Here is a 24,073-nt window from a genome sequence, read left to right as displayed (position 1 = left end):
AAACCGTATCTAGGTTCTGTACAAGTACGTTACACAGATCGTCTCATTGGATCTTTATAACACTACTTTATGAGGTGGTGACTCTTAGCACATTTCACTAATGGTAGAAGAGGGTTCTAATGCAGTTTGTTATGCCTCCCAAACCTTTTCGGTTTACCGTGCAGCCTGCCAGCTGTGCCCAACTGACCCAGATTTTAAGATTTTAAAAAGGAAGAGCTAGATATATTTCTTGAAGCAACTAAAACGTAAACACCTTTGAGTAGACGAACACTTCTGAGCAACTAAGAAAACACAATAAGAATTTGTGCTTTCTGTACATACTTCTTCTTAATGAAGTTTTATCTGACCCTCAATCCCTTTAAATTCTTAGGCTTTTGAGAAGTGCTTTCCATTTTCTCTACTCTCACCCAGATTTTGAAACCTCCCAGCAGCTTCTCAGTTACTCTTGTTCCCTTCTTATTACAAAACCCCCTCCTCCCTCCCGACGAACTGGACTCAGTCTCTACATGTTAAATCCCTGGGTGGCGGCACCCATGTCAGCAGACATTTTCCTTCACGCTGTCCTGGACTCTCTTCTCAATGAGATTCATGGAACTTCTGTCCTGTATTATCTTTTTACTGGGGTATAATTGACAAATAAAAGTAGACACGCGATGATTTCATGTCCATGTATATTGTGAAATGGTTACCACAATCAAGTTAATACATCGATCATCTCACATAGTTACCTCTTTTTTCGCAAATTTTAATTTTTAGCAGATTTCAAGTCTACAATACAATATTATTAACTATATCACCAGGCTGTTCATTAGATCCTCAGAACGTATTCATCTTACAACTAAAAATTTGTACCCTTTGACCAACATCACCCCATTTCCCCCAGCCTCGGCAATCATCATTCTACACTCTGCTTCTATAAGTTTGACTTTTTTTTTTTTAAAGATTTCACATATAAGTGATGTCATACAGAATCTCTCTTTCTCTGTCTGGCTTATTTCACTTAGCATAATGCTTCCAGGTTCATCCATGTTGTTGCAAATGGCAGGATTTCCTTTTGTGAAGGCTGAATAATATTCCATTATGTATATATGCACCACATCATCTTTATCCATTTGTCCATTGATGGACTCTTAGGTTGTTTCCATATCTTGGCTATTGTGAATAATGCTGCAGTGAACTTGGGAGTTTAGGTATCTCTTTCAGATACTGATTTTGCTTCCTTCGGATATATCCTCAGAAGTGGCATTGCTGAATCATGTGGTAATGCTAATATTAATATTTTGAGGGACCTCTATACTATGTTCCATAGTGGCTGCACCAAGTTACATAACCACCAACCATGTACAAGGGTTCCCTTTTCTCCACATTCTTGCCAACATTTGTTATCATTTGTAATGTCTCTATCGTCAAAGAGTTGTACAGCCAAAAGCCTTTTTCAATTAACCTTTTGCTTCAAGTCAGCATTGCAGACCACATCTCCCACTGAATTTCAACTTTGTAAGTAAAAGAAAGCTCCTTAGAGTTATATGAGCCTGTCGCTAGAAATTCAGTGGGCTACAGTATGTTTTATTTCACTGATAATTTTGGTCTACAATATTTAAGCTTGCAAGAGAAAATAAGCTTTTGGATTTCCTCTGTACAATTTTTAATCTAGAGATGACAAGCCCTTTGCCTAAGAAAATAACTGTCTCATCCACCAAGTGAATAGACACCTGGAATTTCTCTAGCCAATACTGAAGTGTTTCTTTCTGTATTAAAAGATAAGGCTGAAAATGCAAATACCCTGGAGAGAAGTAATATTTACTAAATTATACTCATTCTCTCCTGCAAATTATTGATATGAGAGTCTCTTCCAGAAGGAGGTTGGGCTATGGAGGAGAAGGAGAGAGCATAAGAGATTGAGTGTTTAGAGGGGCAAGTGAGAAGTAAGAGCCAGTGCCTGCTTAGAAGGCAGCACTCAGAGCCTTTGATTCCTCATGTTTCCTCTGGCCTTTTAGAAAATATTTACCATGAGAGTCACATTTTATGCTGTGAATGTATGTTCTAAAGTCAGTGTGAAATCATGTACAGTAAAAATCACGCTTGGAGGTGCACAAGACCCGGGTGACAGGCAGAGCCACGACGACGTTGCAACAGCCCTGGGGCTGCGTGGAGGTGAGAAACAGGCTCACGGAGATTTGGGCTGTGCCTGGGTTCCACAACCAGCAAGTGACTGAGGCATCACTTCATCCAGTTCTTCCGACTTTAAACCCTTCTGTCTCTCAAGTATCAGGTGCCTGCCACAGTTCCCCGACCAGAGATCGAACTCATGCCCCCTGCAGTGGAAGCGCGGAGTTTTAACCACTGGACTGCCAGGGAATTCCCCAGAATCTGCTTTTTACCAAGACTCCTCCTGCCAACCAGCTGTGTGGCTGACAGGGTCTTGGTGCTCCAGCCGGGTGTCAGGCCTGAGCCTCTAAGGTGGGAGAGCCAAGTTCAGGACATTGGTCCACAAGAGACATCCCAGCCCCTTGTAATAACAATCGATGAGAGCTCTCCCAGAGATCTCTGTCTCAACACTAAGACACAGCTCCACTCAACGACCAGCAAGCTACAGTGCTGGACAGCCCATGCCAAACAACTAACAAAACAAGAACACAACTCCACCCATTAGCAGAGAGGCTGCCTAAAATCATAATACGTTCACAGACACCCCCAAAACATGCCACCAGATGCAGTCCTGCCCACCAGAAAGACAAGATCCAGCCTCATTCACCAAAACACAGGCACCGGTGCCTTCCACCAGGAAGCCTACAAAACCCACTGAACCAACCTTGCCCACTGGGGGCAGACACCAAAAACAACGGGAACTACGAACCTGCAGCCTGTGTAAAGGAGACCCCAAACACAGTAAGTTAAGCAAAATGAGAAGACAGAGAAACACACAGCAGATGAAGGAGCAAGGTAAAAACCAAGCAGGCCAAACAAATGAAGAGGAAATAGGCAGTCTATCTGAAAAATAATTCAGAGTAATGATAGTAAAGGTGATCCAAAATCTTGGAAATAGAATGGAGAAGATACAAGAAATGTTTAACAGGGACCTAGAAGAACTAAAGAGCAAACAAACAATGATGAACAACACAATAAATGAAATTAAAAATTCTCTAGAAGGAATCAATAGCAGAATAACTGAGGCTGAAGAAAGGATAAGTGTCCGGGAAGATAAAATAGTGGAAATAACTACCACAGAGCAGAATAAAGAAAAAAGAATGAAAAGAATTGAGGACAGTCTCAGAGACCTCTTGGACAACATTAAAGACACCAACATTTGAATTACAGGGGTCCCAGAAGAAGAAGAGAAAAAGAAAGGGACTGAGAAAATATTTGAAGAGACTATGGTTGAAAACTTCCCTAATATGGGAAAGAAAATAGTCAATCAAGTCCAGGAAGTGCAGAGTCCCATACAGGATAAATCCAAGGAGAAACACGCCAAGACACATATTAATCAAATTATCAAAAATTAAATGCAAAGAAAAAATATTAAAAGCAGCAAGGGAAAAGCAACAAATAACATACAAGGGAATCCCGATAAGGTTAACAGCTGATCTTTCAGCAGAAACTGCAAGCCAGAAGGTAGTGGCAGGACATATTTAAAGTGATGAAAGGGAAAAACCTACAACCAAGATTACTCTACCCAGCAAGGATCTCATTCAGATTCGACAGAGAAATTAAAACCTTTACAGACAAGCAAAAGCTAAGAGAATTCAGCACCACCAAACCAGCTTTACAACAAATGCTAAAGGAACTTCTCTAGGCAGGACACATAGGAGAAGGAAAAGACCCACAATAACAAACCCAAAACAATTAAGAAAATGGTAATAGGAATGTACATATTGATAATTACCTTAAATGTAAATGGATTAAATGCTCCAACCAAAAGACATAGACTGGCTGAATGGATACAAAAACAAGACCTATATATATGCTGTCTACAAGAGACCCACTTCTGACCTAGGGACACATACAGACTGAAAGTGAGGGGATGGAAAAAGATATTCCATGCAAACGGAAATCAAAAGAAAGCTGGAGTAGCAATTCTCATATCAGACAAAATAGACTTTAAAATAAAGACTATTACAAGAGAAAAAGAAGGACACTACATAATGATCAAGGGATCAATCCAAAAAGAAGATACAACAATTGTAAATATTTATGCACCCAACATAGGAGCACCTCAATACATAAGGCAAATGCTAACAGCCATAAAAGGGGAAATTGACAGTAATGCAATCATAGTAGGGGACTTTAACACCCCACTTTCACCAATGGACATATCATCCAAAATGAAAAGAAATAAGGAAACACAAGCTTTACATGACACATTAAACAAGATGGACTTAATTGATATTGAGAGGACATTCCATCCAAAAACAACAGAATACACTTTCTTCTCAAGTGCTCATGGAACATTCTCCAGGATAGATCACATCTTGGGTCACAAATCAAGCCTCAGTAAATTTAAGAAAATTGAAATCATATGAAACATCTTTTCTCACCACAACGCTATGAGATTAGAAATCAATTACAGGGGGAAAAAACGTAAAAAATGCAAACACATGGAGGCTAAACAATATGTTACTAAATAACCAAGATATCACTAAAGAAATCAAAGAGGAAATCAAAAAATACCTAGAGACAAATGACAATGAAAACACGATGATCCAAAACCTATGGGATGCAGCAAAAGCAGTTCTAAGAGGGAAGTTTATAGCAGTACAATCCTACCTCAAGAAACAAGAAAAATTTCAAATACACAACCTAACCTTACACCTAAAGCAATTAGAGAAAGAACAAAAAACTCCCAAAGTTAGCAGAAGGAAAGAAATCGTAAAGATCAGATCAGAAATAAATGAAAAAGAAATGAAGGAAACAGTAGCAAAGATCAATAAAACTAAAAGCTGGTTCTTTGAGAAGATAAACAAAATTGATAAACCATTAGCCAGACTCATCAAGAAAAAAAGGGAGAAGACTCAAATCAATAGAATTAGAAGTGAAAAAGGAGAAGTAACAACTGACACCACAGAAATACAACGCATCATGAGAGATTACTACAAGGAACTATATGCCAACAAAATGGACACCTGGAAGAAATGGACAAATTCTTAGAAAAGCACAACCTTCTAAGACTGAACCAGGAAGAAATAGCAAATATAAACAGACCAATCACAAACACTGAAATTGAAACTGTGATTAAAAATCTTCCAACAAACAAAAGTCCAGGACCAGATGGCTTCACAGGCAAATTCTATCAAACATTTAGAGAAAAGCCAACACCAATCCTTCTCAACTCTTCCAAAATATATCAGAGGGAGGAACACTCCCAAACTCATTCTACGAGGCCACCATCACCCTGATACCAAAACCAGACAAAGATGTCACAAAAAAAGAAAACTACAGGCCAATATCACTGATGAACATAGATGCAAAAATCCTCAACAAAATACTAGCGAACAGAATCCAACAGCACATTAAAAGGGTCATACACCAATGGTCAAGTGGGATTTATCCCAGGAATTCAAGGATTCTTCAATATATGCAAATCAGTCAATGTGATACACCATATTAACAAATTGAAGGATAAAACCCATATGATAATCTCAATGGATGCAGAAAAAGCTTTTGACAAAATTCAGCACCCATTTATGATAAAAACCCTCCAGAAAGTAGGCATAGAGGGAACTTAACTCAACATAATAAAGGCCATATATGAAAAACCCACAGCCAACATCGTTTTCAATGGTGAAAAACTGAAAGCATTTCCTCTAAGATCAGGAACAAGACAAGGTTGCCCGCTCTCACCACTATTATTCAACATAGTTTTGGAAGTTGTAGCCACAGCAGTCAAAGAAGAAAAAGAAATAAAAGGAATCCAAATCGGGAAAGAAGAAGTAAAGCTGTCACTGTTTGCAGATGACATGATACTATACATAGAGAATCCTAAAGATGCTACCAGAAAACTACTAGAGCTAATCAATGAATTTGGTAAAGTAGCAGGATACAAAATTAATGCACAGAAATCTCTTGCATTCCTATACACTGATGATGGAAAATCTGAAAGAGAAATTAAGGAAACACTCCCATTTACCACTGCAAAAAAAAGAATAAAATACCAAGGAATAAATCTACCTAAGGAGACAAAAGACCTGTATGCAGAAAACTATAAGACACTGATGAAACAAATTAAAGATGATACAAACAGATGAAGAGATATACCATGTTCTTGGACTGGAAGAATCAACATTGTGAAAATGACTATACTACCCAAAGCAATCTACAGATTCAATGCAACCCCTATCAAACTACCAATGGCATTTTTCACAGAACTAGAACAAAAAATTTCACAATCTGTATGGAAACACAAAAGACCCTGAATAGCCAAAGCAATCTTGAGAAAGAAAAGCGGAGCTGGAGGAATCAGACTCCCTGACTTCAGACTCTACTACAAAGCTACAGTAATCAAGACAGTATGGTATTGGCACAAAAACAGAAATATCAATCAATGAAACAGGATAGAAAGCCCAGGGATAAACCCACACACATATGGTCACCTTATCTTTGATAAAGGAGTCAAGAATATGCAATGGAGAAAAGACAGCCACTTCAACAAGTGGTGCTGGGACAACTGGACAGCTACATGTAAAAGAATGAAATTAGAACACTCCCTAACACCATACACAAAAATAAACTTGAAATGGATTAAAGACCTAAATGTAAGGTCAGACACTATCAAACTCTTAGAGGAAAACACAGGCAGAACACTGTATGACATAAATCACAGCAAGATCCTTTTTGACCCACCTCCTAGAGAAATAGAAATAAAAACAAAAACAAACAAATGGGACCTGATGAAACTTAAAAGGTTTTGCACAGTGAAGGAAACCATAAACAAGACGAAAAGACAGCCCTGAGAATGGGAGAAAATATTTGCAAACAAAGCAACTGACAAAGGATTAATGTCCAAAATTTACAAGCAGCTCATGCAGCTCAATATCAGAAAACCCAAACAACCCTATCCAAAAATGGGCAGAGGACCTAAATAGACATTTCTCCAAAGAAGATATACAGATTTCCAACAAACACATGAAAGGATGCTCAACATCAATAATCATTAGAGAAATGAAAATCAAAACTACAATGAGGTATCATCTCACACCGGTCAGAATGGCCATCATCAAAAAATCTACAAACAATAAATGCTGGAGAGGGTGTGGAGAAAAGGGAACACTCTTGCACTGTTGGTGGGAATGTAAATTGACACAGCCACTATGGAGAACAGTATGGAGGTTCCTTAAAAAACTAAAAATAGAACTACCATACGACCCAGTAATACCACTACTGGGCATATACCCTGAGAAAACCATAATTCAAAAAGAGATATATACCACAATGTTCATTGCAGCACTATTTACAATAGCAGAACATGGAAGCAACCTAAGTGTCCATCGACAGATGAATGGATAAAGAAGATGTGTCACATATATACAATGGAATATTACTCAGCCATAAAAAGAAACGAAATTGAGTTATTTATAGTGAGGTGGATGGACCTAGAGTCTGTCATACAGAGTGAAGTAAGTCAGAAAGAGAAAGACAAATACCGTATGCTAACACATACATATGGAATTTTAAAAAAAAAAGGTTCTGAAGGACCTAGGCACAGGACAGGAATAAAGACGCAGACGTAAGGAATGGACTTGAGGACACGAGGAGGGGGAAGGGTAAGCTGGCACGAAGTGAGAGAGTGGCATGGACATATATACAGTACCAAATGTAAAATACGTAGGTAGTGGGAAGCAGCCACATAGCACAGGGAGATCAGCTTGGTGCTTTGTGACCACCTAGAGGGGTGGGATAGGGAGGGTGGGAGGGAGACCCAAGAGGCAGGGGATATGGGGGTATATGTATACGTATAGCTGATTCACTTTGTTATAAAGCAGAAACTAACACACCATTGTAAAGCAATTATACTCCAATAAAGATGTTAAAAAACAATCACTCTTGAAAATCCCTTTAATCTCCCATAAAATGCAGTTCTCTTCCATGTCTCAAGAAGTCCAGCATTACTGTTCTTTTTCAAGCTTTAACACCGACACACAGATTGCTACTTCTTCAGCTGAGTCCCCTGGTTGTCTGCTCGCATTTGGAGGCTGTGTGCATGAGAAATGCATGCCCAGAAGTGCATTCAGTGCAGCCAGATGATCCAAAGTACAAGAAACACAGGGGGTAACTAAGTCTAACCCAGGAAACAATAGATATCCTTTCTTGTCTCATGCTCTCACTGGGTCATACATATGCCCAGGAATGGAATGGGGGAGATGGGATTTTCCACATCATTTAAATTGTTCTCTCAATCATTTACTTAATTATCTTCCTTTTTGGTTGAGTGAGTATAGCTGAATTTGTCTAAATAAAGTTAAAGTCACAATATTCAATTCCTCTGCATAGTCAACCGGATGCACAGTTCTTGGCCACTATGCTAATCTCACTCTACCATTGGCCAGGCACTGGGTGGGGAGATGGCAGAAAACCATGGCGAACATTAGGGTATAGTGGACCTTTTGCTTCCGGATCAGAAAATTGAGAGCAAATCACCAATTTGGGGCTTTTCACAGGTGTATCAGGTGAATACAGTAGTTTCCATTTTGATAATTTCTCTCTCTCTGTTTTTCTCAACAGGCTGGTCCATTCAGGTCCAGGGAAAGGATCACCCCAGGCTGGTGTAGATCTGTCCTTTGCAACACGAACTGGTACCAGGCAGGGTATTGAAACGCATCTCTTCAGGGCTGAGATCAGCAGGGACCTCTCACATTGGACAAGGAGCATAGTACAGGGGTGCCATAACTCAGCTGAACTCACTACTGAAGTCACCACAGGTGAGCATTGCTGGCTTTGGTCTTGTGATGTCACATCCTTATGGAAAGAATGCACCCTCTACTCCACCACAGCCTCAAAATTGTTTCCATTACTGGCCATTTGGGGTACTTAAAATTCCAGAGATAAACTTAAATTCCAGAGGTAAATTTAAAATTCTTCTAAATTAAGGCACTGAATGCCCTACTAAAATGGAACCTAGGGGTTTGATTGTGAAAAGCCTTATCTCATCTTCATTCAGGAAAAGTGGGTAACTTAGATAGTGAGATGTCATTTCTACCATGGTAGACAGTGCAAATCTAGAACATTTCCAACATGGTAGAAAGCCCTGATGGTATCTGCTCTGGATGAACAGGATTTTCCCACAAGACCTCTAAGGTTGTGAAATAAATGAAATAGAAACCAAGAAAACAATACCAAAGATCAATGAAATTAAAAGCTGGTTCTTTGAAAAGATAAACAAAATTGATCAACCTTTAGCCAGACTCATGAAGAAAAAAAGGGAGAGGACTCAAATCTATAAAATTAGAAATGAAAAAGGAGAAATTACAGCTTACACCACAGAAATACAAAGGATCATAAGAGACTACTACAAACAACTATATGCTAATAAAATGGAGAACCTGGAAGAAATGGACAAATTCTTAGAAAGGTACAACCTTCCAGGACTGAACCAAGAAGAAATAGAAAATATGAACAGACCAATCACAAGTAATGAAATTGAAACTGTGATTAAAAATCTTCCAACAAACAAAAGTCCAGGACCAGATGACTTCACGGGCAAATTCTATCAAACATTTAGAGAAGAGCTAACACCTATCCTTCTCAAATTGAACACTCCCAAGCTCATTCTACAAGGCCACCATCACCCTGATACCAAAACCAGACAAAGACACTACAATAAAAGAAAATTACAGACCAATATCACTGTTGAACATAGACACAAATATCCTCAACAAAATACTAGCAAACAGACTCCAGCAACACATTAAAAGGATCATACACCATGATCAAATGGGATTTATCCCAGGGATGCAAGGATTCTTCAGTATACGCAAATCAATCAATGTGATACACCATATTAACAAAATGAAGAATAAAAACCATATGACCATCTCAATAGATGGAGAAAAACTTCTGACAAAATTCAACACCCATTGATGATAAAAACTCTCCAGAAAGTGGGCATAGGGAGAACCTACCTCAACATATGGCCTCAAAGGCCATATATGACAAACCCATAGCAAACATCATTCTCAATGGTGAAAAACTGAAAGCATTTCCTCTAAGATCAGGAACAAGACAAGGATATCCACTCTCACCACTTTTATTCAACATAGCTTTGGAAGTCCTAGCCACAGCAATCAGAGAAGACAAAGAAATAAAAGGAATACAAATTGGAAAAGAAGAAGTAAAACTGTCACTGTTTGCAGATGACATGATACTATACATAGAGAATCCTAAAGATGCCACCAGAAAACTACTAGAGCTAATCAATGAATTTGGAAAAGTTGCAGGATACAAGATTAATGCACAGAAATCTCTTGCATTCCTATACACTAGCAAAGAAAGATCAGAAAGAGAAATTAAGGAAACACTCCCATTTACCATTGCAACAAAAAGAATAAAATACCTAGGAATAAACCTACCTAGGGAGACAAAAGACTTGTACTCAGAAAACTATAAGATACTGATGAAAGAAATCAAAGACAACACAAACAGATGGAGAGATATACCATGTTCTTGGACTTGAAGAATCAACATTGTGAAAATGACTATACTACCCAAAGCAATCTACAGATTCAATGCAACCCCTATCAAACTACCAATGGCATTTTTCACAGAACTAGAACAAAAAATTTCACAGTCTGTATGGAAACACAAAAGACCCCGAATAGTCAAAGCAATCTTGAGAAAGAAAAGCGGAGCTGGAGGAATCAGACTCCCTGACTTCAGACTCTACTACAAAGCTACAGTAATCAAGACAGTATGGTACTGGCACAAAAACAGAAATATAGATCAATGGAACAGGATAGAAAGCCCAGAGATAAACCCACACACCTATGGTCACCTAATGTATGACAAAGGAGGCAAGAATATACAATGGAGAAAAGACAGCCACTTCAATAAGTGGTGCTGGGACAACTGGACAGCTACGTGTAAAAGAATGAAATTAGAACACTCCCCAACACCGTACACAAAAATGAACTTGAAATGGATTAAAGACCTAAATGTAAGTCCAGACACTATAAAACTCTTAGAGGTAAACATAGGCAGAACACTCTTTGACATAAATCACAGCAAGATCTTTTTTGATCCACCTCCTAGAGTAATGAAAATAAAAACAAAAACAAACAAATGAGACCTAATTAAACTTAAAAGCTTTTGCACAGCAAAGGAAGCCATAAACAAGACGAGACGACAACCCTCAGAATGGGAGAAAATGTTTGCAAATGAAGCAACTGACAAGGGATTAATCTCCAATATATACAAACAGCTCATGCAGCTCAATATCAAAGAAAACAAAGAACCCAATCAAAAAATGGGTGGCAGACCTAAATAGACTTTTCTCCAAAGAAGACATACAGATGGCCAAGAGGCACATGAAAAGATGCTCAACATCACTAACTATCAGAGAAATGCAAATCAAAGCTACAATGAGGTATCACCTCACACCAGCCAGAATGGCCATCATCAAAAAATCTACAAGCAATAAATGCTGGAGAGGGTGTGGAGAAAAGGGAACCCTCTTGCACTATGATACAGCCACTATGGAGAACAGTATGGAGGTTCCTTAAAAAAACTAAAAATAGAACTACCACATGACCCAGCAATCCCATTCCTCAGCATATACCCTGAGAAAACTGTAATTCCAAAAGATATATGCACCCCAATGTTCATAGCAGCATTATTTACAATAGCCAGGACATAGACGCAACCTAAATGTCCATCAACCAAGGAATGGATAAAGAAGATATATATATACAGTGGACTATTACTCAGCCATAAAAAGGAACGAAATTGTGCCATTTATAGAGACATGGATGGACTTAGAAACTGTCATACAGAGTGAAGTAAGTCAGAAAGAGAAAAACAAATATATTAATGCATGTATGTGGAATTTAGAAAAATGGTTCAGATGAACCTATTTGCAAAGCAGAAATAGAGACACAGACATAGAGAACGAACGTATGGACACCAAGTTCGGGGGTGGGATGGATTGGGAGATTGCGATTGACGTATGTACACTAGTGTATATGAAGTAGATGGCTGGTGAGGGCCTACTGTATAGCACAGGGCGGGGGGAAAGACGGTACAATCTGTTTGAAGGACATATATTAAGTTAACCTTAAAAATGCACTCCAATATACATTAGATGCAGACAAATACTGTTTGAGTCCACTTACACGAGGTACGTAGAATAGCCGAATTCATAGAGTCAGAAAGTACATTGGTAGATGCCAGGGGCTGGGAGGTGGGCGGGGGAGGGGGAATGGGGAGTTAGTGTTTAATGGGGACAGAGTTTCTGTTTAGATGGTGAAAAATTTGGGAGATGGATGATGGTGGGAGTTGCACAACAATGTGAATGTACTTAGTGCCACTGAACTGGTTAAATAGTTAAATATGGTTAAAATAGTATAAGGTTAAATATGGTTAAAATAGTATGTTTTATAATATGTAACTTTTACCACAATAAAAAAAAATCTTTTAAAAAGAATTAGTTAAGTGGAATATAAATCCTTTCTCCATCTCTGCTCTGAAGCAGAACTATTTCTCTATCCTAAACGAATATCTGTCTCTTGAGGTGCCTGAATTAGGTGTTTCACCCACGGAGGGTTGCCATATAAAAACAAGACATTTTGTGTTTACTTTAGGTTAAAATAAATTGTTGGCCTTAAAAAAAAAAAGACCTCTTAGGTACAGTGTTTCCAAACTTTCGTCACACTGAAAACAACAACAACAAAAAGAAAGTTTTTTAGTTGTACCCTCAGAAGCCTCCGATTGCTGATGCCCATCCCTAGAGATTGTGACGCAGCAGTTCCGGGGCGGGGCCTGGGAATTTGCATCTAGTACGATACCAGGCGGTGCTGATGCTCGTCCGTGGACCACTCTGTGTGCAGTACTGCACTAGGGTGCAACTTCCTCCAGCGCCCAGGAGGATTCTAAAAGATGGGACACAACGTCAACATGTAGTAGGGCTTCTCCACATTTCCTTTACTGGTGCAAACATGAAAAACCAGATGTTTTGTAGAATTTCTGCTGCAGCATCTCTGAGATAATCACTGTCTTTTAAAAGTTATCCTGGGGGGCTTCCCTGGTGGCGCAGTGGTTGAGAATCTGCCTGCCAATGCAGGAGACACGGGTTCGAGCCCTGGTCTGGGAAGATCCCACATGCCGCGGAGCGGCTGGGCCCGTGAGCCACAGTTGCTGAGCCTGCGCGTCTGGAGCCTGTGCTCTGCAACAAGAGAGGCCGCGATAGTGAGAGGCCCGCGCACCGCGATGAAGAGCGGCCCCCACTTGCCCCAACTAGAGAGGGCCCTCGCACAGAAACGAAGACCCAGCACAGCCATAAATAAATAAATTAAAAAAAAAAAATTATCCTGAAACGAGTTAGTACCCCCCAATATTTTCCAACATTGTTGAAAATGTCTCTAGGAGTGTCACTGAAGTTTTTATTTTTGACGCCTACTCTGTATGGCACGAAAATCTAGAGTTTCAAACCTGAGAGTTGGAAAAGGCTCAAGTCACCTGAAAACTAAATTTAATGAAGTTATACGTGTAATTGCAGAGAAGTCCAGACTCCTTGCAACAACTTCTGGGGTGTTCTAGAAAAGAATGAAGATGGCCAAGGGGGTTTGGTTTAGTTTACATTCCACAAATTTCATAAAATCCTTCTCTCAGTAAGCTGAACTCTACTTTGACAGGAAAACAATGAGGCTGTTGATAGACCAGCCAAAGGAGAATAACAAAGAATTGTGTGGACTGAGCTAGCTGGGTGGTGGGAGAGAAGAAATTATGGAAATGGCCAAAGGTGCAGCCCAGTTTCAAATGGAAAGATGCCTGCAGAGAGTTGGGGGAAGGGGCTCATGTTTTAATCAGAGCTTCAATTAATGTGATAATGGGTTCAATTTATCCTGTGTAGATTAAAAACGTCTTCAGATAACTGATTACATTATATAAAGGCCATGAATACCACTTTAGGTCAATTAAAATTAAAAGTAACCACAGTCAATTAATTCAAACCATCCAGTGGCACAGCTTTCAAATTCAAACATAGAGGAAGGGGGAAAAAAACATGTTTAGAGCTCAGGCTCCCATATATTCTGCAGATATTAGAAGTGAAAACTTTCAAAAACGAGGATTCGAGATGGGAAGTCGTAACTACATCTGTGCCGTGTCTATGTTATGTTTTGGTCATCCTTGAACTGGACAGGTAGCAGAGGTCTAGGGCCCTTCTGAGAGGATAACTTAAGACTTGCCAAGGGGCTCCTCCCAGGACTCATAGACCTATTAGAGAATGCACCTTTGGAAAATATCAACCCTTTGTTACAAGTTGAAAGATGGCTGCGGTCAGTCGAAGGAAGGGGTATATGTTTTAACCAATTCAAAGCCACCTCATTCTTTGAGCAGATAGACAATCTGTTTCTTCCCCCAAACTCTGAGGGGCTCCCCCCACCCCAGTTATTACTCTGAGAGCCTCTTTGCCAAGATCCCTCCCCCCATGCCTCCCATCCTGAGCACCAGAGTGTGAGAAGGCTGTACAAGACAGACTGGAAGGAAAGAACTTGAATTTTGAAATCTAAACCACTGGGTTGTGACATGTTCACCTCTCTGAGCTTTGCTTTTATCACCTATAATATGAAGCTAAGGTCCTGCTTCCAAAGTGTGCTGAGGTGAAATTCAGTTTGGTTTATAAAGCTGAGCTGAGCTAAAGGTGGTAGAGAGTAATCAATACTGCCTATGTCCTCGTATCCCCAAAGAGCTTTCAGATGTATATGAAGGCCAGAGCCAACTGACTTGCCAGGGCCTGTTAAATGTGGTGTTTTGTGAGGCAAAAAAATCCAATCTGATACTTCTGCTTTTTTTTTTTTTGGCGGAGCGGCTTGCGCGGTCTTACTTCCCCGACCAGGGATCGAACCGGGGCCCGGCAGTGAAAGTGCCAAGTCCTAACCACTGGACCGCTAGGGAATTCCCTCCAGAACTTTTTTTTTTTTTTTTTTTTTTTTTTTTATTTGTGGCTGTGTTGGGTCTTCGTTTCTGTGCGAGGCGGCAAGCGGGGGCCACTCTTCATCGCGGTGCGCGGGCCTCTCACTATCGCGGCCTCTCTTGTTGCGGAGCACAGGCTCCAGACGCGCAGGCTCAGTAATTGTGGCTCACGGGCCCAGCTGCTCCGTGGCATGTGGGATCTTCCCAGACCAGGGCTCGAACCCGTGTCCCCTGCATTGGCAGGCAGACTCTCAACCACTGCGCCACCAGGGAAGCCCCCTCCAGAACTTTTTGATTAAGGGTTTTAAACACTCACAAGTCTTCCTAATGGGAACTTGGAATCAGGTGGCAGTCCCCCTGTCCAGCTCATAATCTGAGAGCACTGGTCTCTTTTCCTAAACGCAAGGCGGACCACAGATAAATGCTGGCACCTAACCAGATCAAAAGGTTTTACTTTTGTTCCATTGGATCAGAGGGCACCTTGTGGACACCAGCTGAGGTTCCTGAATACCACACTGGACAGAGGGAGGAAACAGCATCCTTCGCCGAAGGTGCCAAATCTGACACCGATCTGCAACAGCAGCTTTTCCAGGACCCAAGACGATCAGATCATCAGGGAAACTCAAAAAGCACTTCTTTCTGTTTCTAAAATGAGCTTTATTCAACTTTTTTAAAGTTAAAAATCAGGTTATTTTTTCACTACTCACTCCCGACTTCTTACATGTGTTTTTGTTAACTTGGGTAATGTCACTGGGGGATTGCTTGCTTCTTTCACCAGGTGGTAGACATGGCATTGATCAATCAATCGATTGACTGATTGATTGTGTGTGTGTTGATGATGATCAGAGGTAGCTTACTCTAAATCAAACGTCAGTTTTTTCAGCTTGATACAAGCCCATTGGAACACCCGTCTCCCTACATACATGTTGTCAGATGGTCATATAAGGGCTAGAGCCCAGACAAAATTCAGTAAATCCCAGCAAAAGGAATTTCTTTCAGTTTATTTCCCTTAGTTTCACAGGGCAAGTTAAATTACAATATCACAATCAATCTAAGGAGAATATTTTCATGCATGATTATTAATTTTTAACCTTAGAAAGAAGTTGGTGGCTGGGCCCTGGGTTTGGGGAGACTAGAAGCTTAAGTGCCTGGGAAAATGGATGGACTTCCATTGTTCATACTTCTGTCTCCATCTGTCTCTCTCAGCTTGCACCTATAAAAACCAGGAGTGCCGGTTGACCATACATTATGAGAATGGATTTTCTATTACCACTGAACCACAGGAGGGTGTCTTTCCCAAGACAATCATACAGGCTCCTTATGAAAAGCTGAAAATGTCTTCAGATGATGGAATCAGGATGCTGTATTTAGATTTTGGAGGCAAAGATGGAGAGCTTGTAAGTGTACTTTTCTTTAGACAGTGTGGTTTCATATATTTTGTCTTGCAGTACACCCGTTATGGCCTGCAAACATAACGCTGCCTGTATTTATTTAGCATTTGACTATTTACAAAGTACTTACAGGTTCATGTCTTAATTGAACCTTGAAAAACAGTGAGGGGATCCAATTTTTTCACAGTTCTTTACTTTAGTCTCATTTTCCATTGGAATATTACAGAAATACTTGAATCAAAGGAAAGGATCCTTTACAAAGTCAGCATTAAATTCTTTTCAAAGAGGGTCCCACCAGCTTTAAGATATACCATTCATTGTTTAAAAGTATCAAGCATCTGATCTAACCTGGGCATTGTGCTAGGTGTCAGGGATGTAGGGATATAAAACACCAGTCCTGGCAATCTGGGAGGTCTCAAAGGAGCAGAGAGCATGGAGAGCACAGACAGGGAGGGGGTGGGAAGGGGCAGAGTGGAGGGGCAGTGAGGAAACCCAGCAAAACTGGTCAAGTCTTCCTGAGTGGAGAGAGGCCCAGAAGTTTTGAGCTCATATCAAAAAGTGTCCAACAAAATCAGCAAGTTTGTCAGTTAACATAACATTTATACTTCTCATATCATTGCAAATTGCCCATGTATTTAAAATCATGATTTCCTGTGATCGTTACTGCCTACCATAGTGAAATCATATGTTACTCTAGTTCCACTGAAGGGTGAAAGTTGCACATTCTTCTACTTTCTAGCAAGTATAGTTCTCAAGAAGACATAGCATCTCATTTAAGCTGTGGAATGTAGAACTTCAAACAGGCCCTTGATTTGGAACAACTAGTCTCTGTCTAGGTCCTTCCTAGCCAACAAATATCTATTGACTCACACTTGATAACGGGGACAGGGGATATATAAAATGCAGAGATAAACCTCAGTTTTAAAGATCTAGTCATTTTAACTCAGCTACTAGCCTTGCACAATTCTCCCTCTCCCTACTCCCGTCTCTCTGAAGGAAAGGGCCAGGGCCACACTTGAAAGAGCATAGGAGCCTGAAATCTCAAAGTTTCAGCACCACTGTCCTAGATCATGCAGTACTACTAGCCCCAGTGCAGTACCAGGTTTCTTCCTATGGGTGTCACAGGAGTCATGATGAAGTCAGTGCCCTGTGGCTGACAGGTGATCTGAACTCACTTTCTGAGAACAATTTCCAGCCAGTCATTTTTCTCACCTTTAAAATGGATCCGCAGAATTTTATAGAATTTTGTTGTTTATTTGTGTGTTCAATCAGTAAATTCAGCCTGAAGCACCAGTTTGGAAAGAAGAAAGTTTTGCTGAGGACGCTTCTGGTTCAGTTGCTGCTCTATCCATCACCCAGCTGTGCACTTTTTCCTAAGGGTGACTACTCCCTAGCAGCAGGGTAAAGAACAAGACGCAGTCTCCTGTTTTATCCATGGCTTGAAAATTCAAGGCTATTTTTGCCCATGAGGAAAAATCACTTATGTCTAAATTTCAGCCTTTCTGCCTGTAATTACGACCTGACTTGAAAGACTTAGGAAGGACTGATTTTTTGCTGCCAATATATTAGGCTGATAAGCTCAAGTTCAGACACAGCTCCCCCAGGGTCTAGCTACGCAACCCCCAGAGGCAGGTGCCAGGGAGGAGGAAAGGAGCAGAGGTGAGTTGTACAAAATGCAATCAATTGAGGGTCAGGAGACCCTTGCTCTCTTTCTGAGTGTGGAACTAACTCACCAGTTGTCTTGCGCAAGTCCTTTTATTTCTTTGGATCTGAGTCTTTATCCATAAAATACAGTGACTGAAGTAGATAATCTTTAAGCTTACTTCTAAAAGTTGCATTCTGTGTTAGTGAAATAGAATATGGTGATTAAGCCCAGACTCTGGCATCAGATAGACCTGCGTTTGAGTCCATGCTTTCTCTTTACTGCAAGATCTATGATCTCAGAAAGTTTTATAACTTCTCCAAATCTTAGTTTCCCATATAAAACATAGAGATAGTAACGATAGCTACCTCATAGGGATTTTGTGAAAATTAAATAAGATAGTATATAGAAAATATTTAACACAGCACCTGGTTCATGCTAAGTACAACTTAACTTTGCTGGATGTTATTTTATGATCAGGTTGTTATTCCCCAGCAGTGTCATCATCAGAACAGAATTGGGGACAGTGGATGAGAATTGGGAGCAACACGCTCAATGCTCCTGAATTAGGTCAGGTGATAAAAATTCAGCCTATTAGGCTCTGACCACGTGCCAGCCCAGTAGGAACACATGGAGAAAGAGAAAACTTTAGAGGGGGTCTTAACAGACAAGTGATGTTCGTGATTACAACAGTCCAAGAGTGTAGGACAGTGAGGACACAGCTGCTTCAAAACCTGGGTTCTGCATTTTATGGTTTATAAGGAATTTTCACATACAGTATCTCATTTTAATACTCTACCCGCTGTGAGTTAGATAGGTCTGGAAAAATTTTTCAGTGACTTGTCCAAGATTATGTACACATCTAAAAAGTGTTAGAACCAGGACTCAAACCTATGATGTGAAATTTAGTACTGCTTCATACTGTACCTAATCCAACATAAATAATATCACTATCGTGATACCCAAAATAAATGGTTTAGACAGTCAAGAAGGGCAACACTGATATTTATGCTACAGGTATGTATAAATTTCACAGAACTTATTTTGGAAAAAAAGATATATGAGATGTAAGGAATAAGTTCAAAGAGTTATTTTTTTATCTCACTGGGGGGCAAGGATTTAAAAACACAATTGCTCCAGTTAACACTTGAAAGCAGGAAGTGCATAGATCTGTTTGATGTGTAAATCACTATTTTGTATCAAGCATTGGTTTAAAATCTTTCATGTTCTCTTCTTTTTGAATTTCAGCAGCTGGACCTTCATTCCTGCCCCAAGCCGATTGTTTTCATCATTCATTCCTTCCTCTCAGCTAAGATTACAAGGCTGGGGTTGGTGGCCTGAACAGAGGAGCGAATTGCCTTTGAGAAAAGGAGGGCTGCGATGCCACCGAAAAGTGTCCTATCAGACACCATTTGCAGTGATGCACCAGATGTAGCATGCCACTGTCAGCTTTAGATCCCAAGAGTCCTGTGTAATAGTCCCAGACTCCTCTTTCAATTTCAGCAACTATAAAGGGTACCTTCAGAAAAATTCCACAAGGACTATCAGAATAAAACTGTCTTTTTAGAACAGTAAAAGGGTAAAGAGGTGAGGCTGATTGGAAATACACAGCATAGCTTTTAAATAATGACAGTCAAGGACATGAACATTAGAACAGCATGTGCAGATCTTAATCATACCAGTTTCTAGGCAACTGGTTCACCCAGGTAAGCAAGGGCTGTATAGATGAGAAATGGACATTTTTCACCTCTCCCCTCCCCACCCCAGTAATAAGGACCCCTTGTTTTATTGTGCTTTATTTCCTATTTCTAATTGAGTTGACTTTCGCTGGTAAGGAAAGAAAAGTACTTCAAATGGAAACCCACCTTTTATTTAAGTGTGAAACAGCTGTTACTTTTTCTTAATGAATTATCTTTCAATGATGTAGAATGATTCTGAAGTGTTCTTATTAGCTTATGAGTGAGAATTAAATAAAGCATCAGATACTGATCTGAGCTGTAAGCTGGTGGATTCTGAGCCAAAGTAGACTGCTTAAATTGCAAAGCTTTGCTGAAGAGTGGTGTGCGTGAAAGATGATTAATTCTGGGACTACACTCATACCCAAGGTCTGCTATCTTAGAGCCATGACTTATAGCTTTATTTATAAAAGCAAATTATGGATTTTTTAAAAAGATCGCCATATATATATATATAAAATAATTCATGCGGGGTTAACTAATTTTCCCCATTTTGTGGTTTTCGGTGGAAGTACTGAGCAATTTATTGGCCCTTGTTTCTGCCTGTGCTTCTATGCATGCATTTTCAAGCAAGTAATAGAGCAGCCTTATATGATTCTGGTTAATGCTGGGTTTTACATAGAGAGCCAATGTTATAATCAAACCCATCAATAGCATCCACAGCTCTTTTGGAATTCCAGGGAAATAATATAAAGACCTGATATTTTTCTACAAGAATATTTTCAGACATCGTATAGCATATTACTGATTTAACACTTTTGCTTTTATCTTTCAAAACAAATTCACTGAAAACACACCTATTATTTGATTTTAAAGTCACTTTCCTCAAATCTTGAAAATTAGCTCTAGAATTTCTGTATTTGTAACCGTTCTCTCCCCTATAGTTTTACATAGACAAATGTTCCAGGTAGGTTTGTGTGTTATTTTTCAGAACCGTATTTTAGCAAATACCTATGCAAAGAGCTTTAAAAAGTAAAACTGTTTTAAAAGAATGTGATTTTGTTCACTCAGATACATGTGTTTCTTGAGTTTTACTTTAGATCAGCATTTTATTTTAGATCAGTGTTTCCCCCAAGTAATACAAGTAACATGTAATACAAGTTCCAAGGGGCATTGATTGACTGGTGTGTTGTCGGGGGGGGGGAATTAAAGGGGTTGGTCATCAAAAATGTTTGTTCAATACTGAGTTAAAAAATGTTAAACAGATTTCATGATTGCAGGCCTCCTCAAAGACTTTATTGCACATTGCGATTCAGCAAGGGGGGGCATCCTGTGTGCCATTCCTAACGCTTACCTACAGAACTCCTCTCTAAAGGAGCATCTTATGAAGCTAGTGTTAAAACACACACACACAAAACAAAACAAAACAAAAAAACCATTTTGGAAAACACAGCTTTAGGACACTGATTTTGTTTTGTTTTGTTTTGTTTCCTATTTTAAAATGCTGAAGAGTGAAGTCCCAGCCTGAATATTGTAGGAAAGCTTTGATGAATTGTAAATTGTAACGTACTCTTTCATTATATATTTTCAAAATCACTGGAATGTTGTTATACAAGAGAATTATACTTGTGTATTGTAAATAACATATTAAAATACATATATTAATGCCAATAGCTTAATTCAACAATGTGTAATCTAAGGTGCTCAGTACTACATGAAGCGTGAGTTAATTACTCATAATTTAGTTGCAGAGATCCTATTATATATTTATAGACAAAATGATCATAATTACAAATATTATTTCTTCATCACTTGAGTTTTGGACTGATTAATATCTGGATGCGGGTCAACAGAAACTACATTCTCCGTGTTTATATTAATTTAAATATTTATATTTTAGAAAAGTATATTTGAATAAAATTAATGCATTTTCTGAATTAAAATGTGTTATTAGCAAGAAGTAGAAAATTTTACTAAGAGAATTGTGTATATAAATCATTTTTCTTCCTCAAAGTTAAATTGTATCATATCAGAGTGGCTATGATGAATCAATTTAAATACTCATTTGTTTTCTCATTCTGAATTCAACAGGTTATAACTTTACACTGCAGATTTAATCTTGTTGATGTGTGTTATGAATGTTGTGAATAACACAAACTCATACATCTGGATCGTGCGTGGGTACGGTTAGCAAATCAACTGAGTGATTTTGGGGGGTTTGTTTTTGTCCAGTTCCCTCTGTGCTCAATCTGTTTCTTATTTGAATTGATGAATGATTAAACTCACAACGTCTGTCCTTTTAGGGGCAAACCAACACCAATGCATGATGTCTTAATCTATATTTTGTGGGAAGCTGCCCATTTGTTAGATGTGATAAGGTGAGCCCTTTGGTGTGGTGACATATCTTTAAACCATCCCATTGGAATTTAAAGAAAGCCAACAGGAAGATAGATATCAATTTTTTTTTTCTGACTTGAATTACATAGGAGGAACAAAACTATAAACCTATTAAAAAAAACACTCAGGGGGGGGCTTCCCTGGTGGCGTAGTGGTTAAGAATCCGCCTGCCGATGCAGGGGACACGGGTTCGAGCCCTGGTCCTGGAAGATCCCACATGCCGCGGAGCAGCTGGGCCCGTGAGCCACAATTACTGAGCCTGCGCGTCTGGAGCCTGTGCTCCGCAACAAGAGAGGCCGCGATAGTGAGAGGCCCGCGCACTGCGATGAAGAGTGGCCCCCACTTGCCACAACTGGAGAGAGCCCTCGCACAGAAACGAAGACCCAACACAGCCATAAATAAATAAATAAATAAATAAAATTTAAAAGAAATAAGCAAAACATTCTCTCTATAAATTAAAAAAAAAAAAACAGGCAGAGACATTTAATTAATTCTATCAATTGATGCATTAAAATGCTGAAAAATGCATGTTTCTTTATCCAAATGCTTGTTGACCCTGCTTGGTTGAAGTCAGAAGGAGGTCTTAATGGGCAGAAGGGTTCTTCTAAAATTAATGAGCAGGGCCTTTCTGGCCCCTGTTACAAATACTGGATACTCTATCTTGAGGGGATTGGAGTAGACTGGGGTAAGGGAATAATTTTTGAATGTACCATTAAAAAAAAAAAGTTTAAAAAAAAAATGTGCCTATGTTTATAGCACTATGGATATCATGTAAAATTGATATATGAATTAAATAAATATTCATCTCTGAATATGGTGGGCTGGCTGGTGGTTTCCTAATAGCCACAGAGGGATATGGGAGTGTAAAGACACATCCTGTTAGTCTCTTCCTCCAAGACTGGCCTTGAAAGGTGCTAGTGGATGGAGGTGGGGGGGATGATGCCACTAGCAATTTTTTTGTGTGTTTTTGTGTGTATAGTTCCAGGATGGGTCTTCACCTGGGGCTTAGGGCTTTCAACTCTCATTTTAACTAAATTTTCATGGGATTTTACCTGTACACCAAGCTCCAAATACTCAAATTCTCTGTAGAACTTGGTTCATGTCTAAGTTACTTGTAATAAATGTAACAGGCTGGGGTTGAGAAGTCTTTTACTATTTGAAAATTTAGTAGTATTGAGACTTAGAACCGTAGAATCTGTTTTGAAGAGACGCTAGCAGTCATCAAGCGCATTATTGCTCAAAGTTTACCTATAATTTTAGCAATACTACCTTAGTATTGATATTTTAGGATATGGAATTTGCTAGTATTATAGCAACATGGTGTATACATATAAAAATGAATGTACACCAATTATAATTTTTGGAAAAATCTGTACCACCACCACATACACTATAATCCAAGTACTACGTTTTGAGAAACATTGACCTTGTAGCATATGCCACTAAATTCAGGAATCTTTTCCTGAACATCCCTTGCACTTGTTCATTCCACCTGAAATTGAAAATTTTCAGCTATGGGGAGGGGGCTCCTTATCTCCTGAGGCCGGCCATCCCCTTGCCGGATGGCTAGAGTTGTTAGAAAGTTCTTACACTCGTAGAGCCAAAACTTAACGTCTTTGTCAATTTTAGTCATCACCCTGTTCTACTCTAGAAAACACTGAAAGTCCAATCTCTTTTCCACGTGAGTGTCCTGTATAAAAGACAAATCAAGGCTGGGGGCTCCTAGGTAATATAAAATGATCTGAAAATGGCTTTAAATAGGATATTTAAACTTCCTCGTTTTTATCTTTAAGGAACCAATTGGCCAAGATTAATGCTTCCACAATACTTAGTGGTGGGAAGTGATGGGA

At 39.4% G+C, this 24,073-nt stretch overlaps 1 protein-coding gene across 1 annotated transcript in view; it reads left to right on the top strand.

Moving 5' to 3' along the window:
* The window catches only part of SNTB1 (syntrophin beta 1), a 243,128-nt gene extending 222,370 nt beyond the window's left edge, over positions 1 to 20,758 (top strand). Inside the window, exons 6-8 of the mRNA XM_061171686.1 lie at positions 8,716 to 8,912; positions 16,324 to 16,514; positions 19,399 to 20,758. Coding sequence (XP_061027669.1) covers positions 8,716 to 8,912; positions 16,324 to 16,514; positions 19,399 to 19,491 — 481 coding nt within the window. The 3' untranslated portion in view covers positions 19,492 to 20,758. The remainder of the gene's footprint in view (positions 1 to 8,715; positions 8,913 to 16,323; positions 16,515 to 19,398) is intronic.
* Positions 20,759 to 24,073: the final 3,315 nt, after the last annotated feature.

The sequence above is a fragment of the Eubalaena glacialis genome, chromosome 17, assembly GCF_028564815.1.
Source record: "Eubalaena glacialis isolate mEubGla1 chromosome 17, mEubGla1.1.hap2.+ XY, whole genome shotgun sequence".
Taxonomy (NCBI): Eukaryota; Metazoa; Chordata; class Mammalia; order Artiodactyla; family Balaenidae; genus Eubalaena; species Eubalaena glacialis.
The sequence above is the reverse complement of the archived record's forward strand: the minus strand, read 5'-3'. Positions and strand labels throughout refer to the sequence as shown.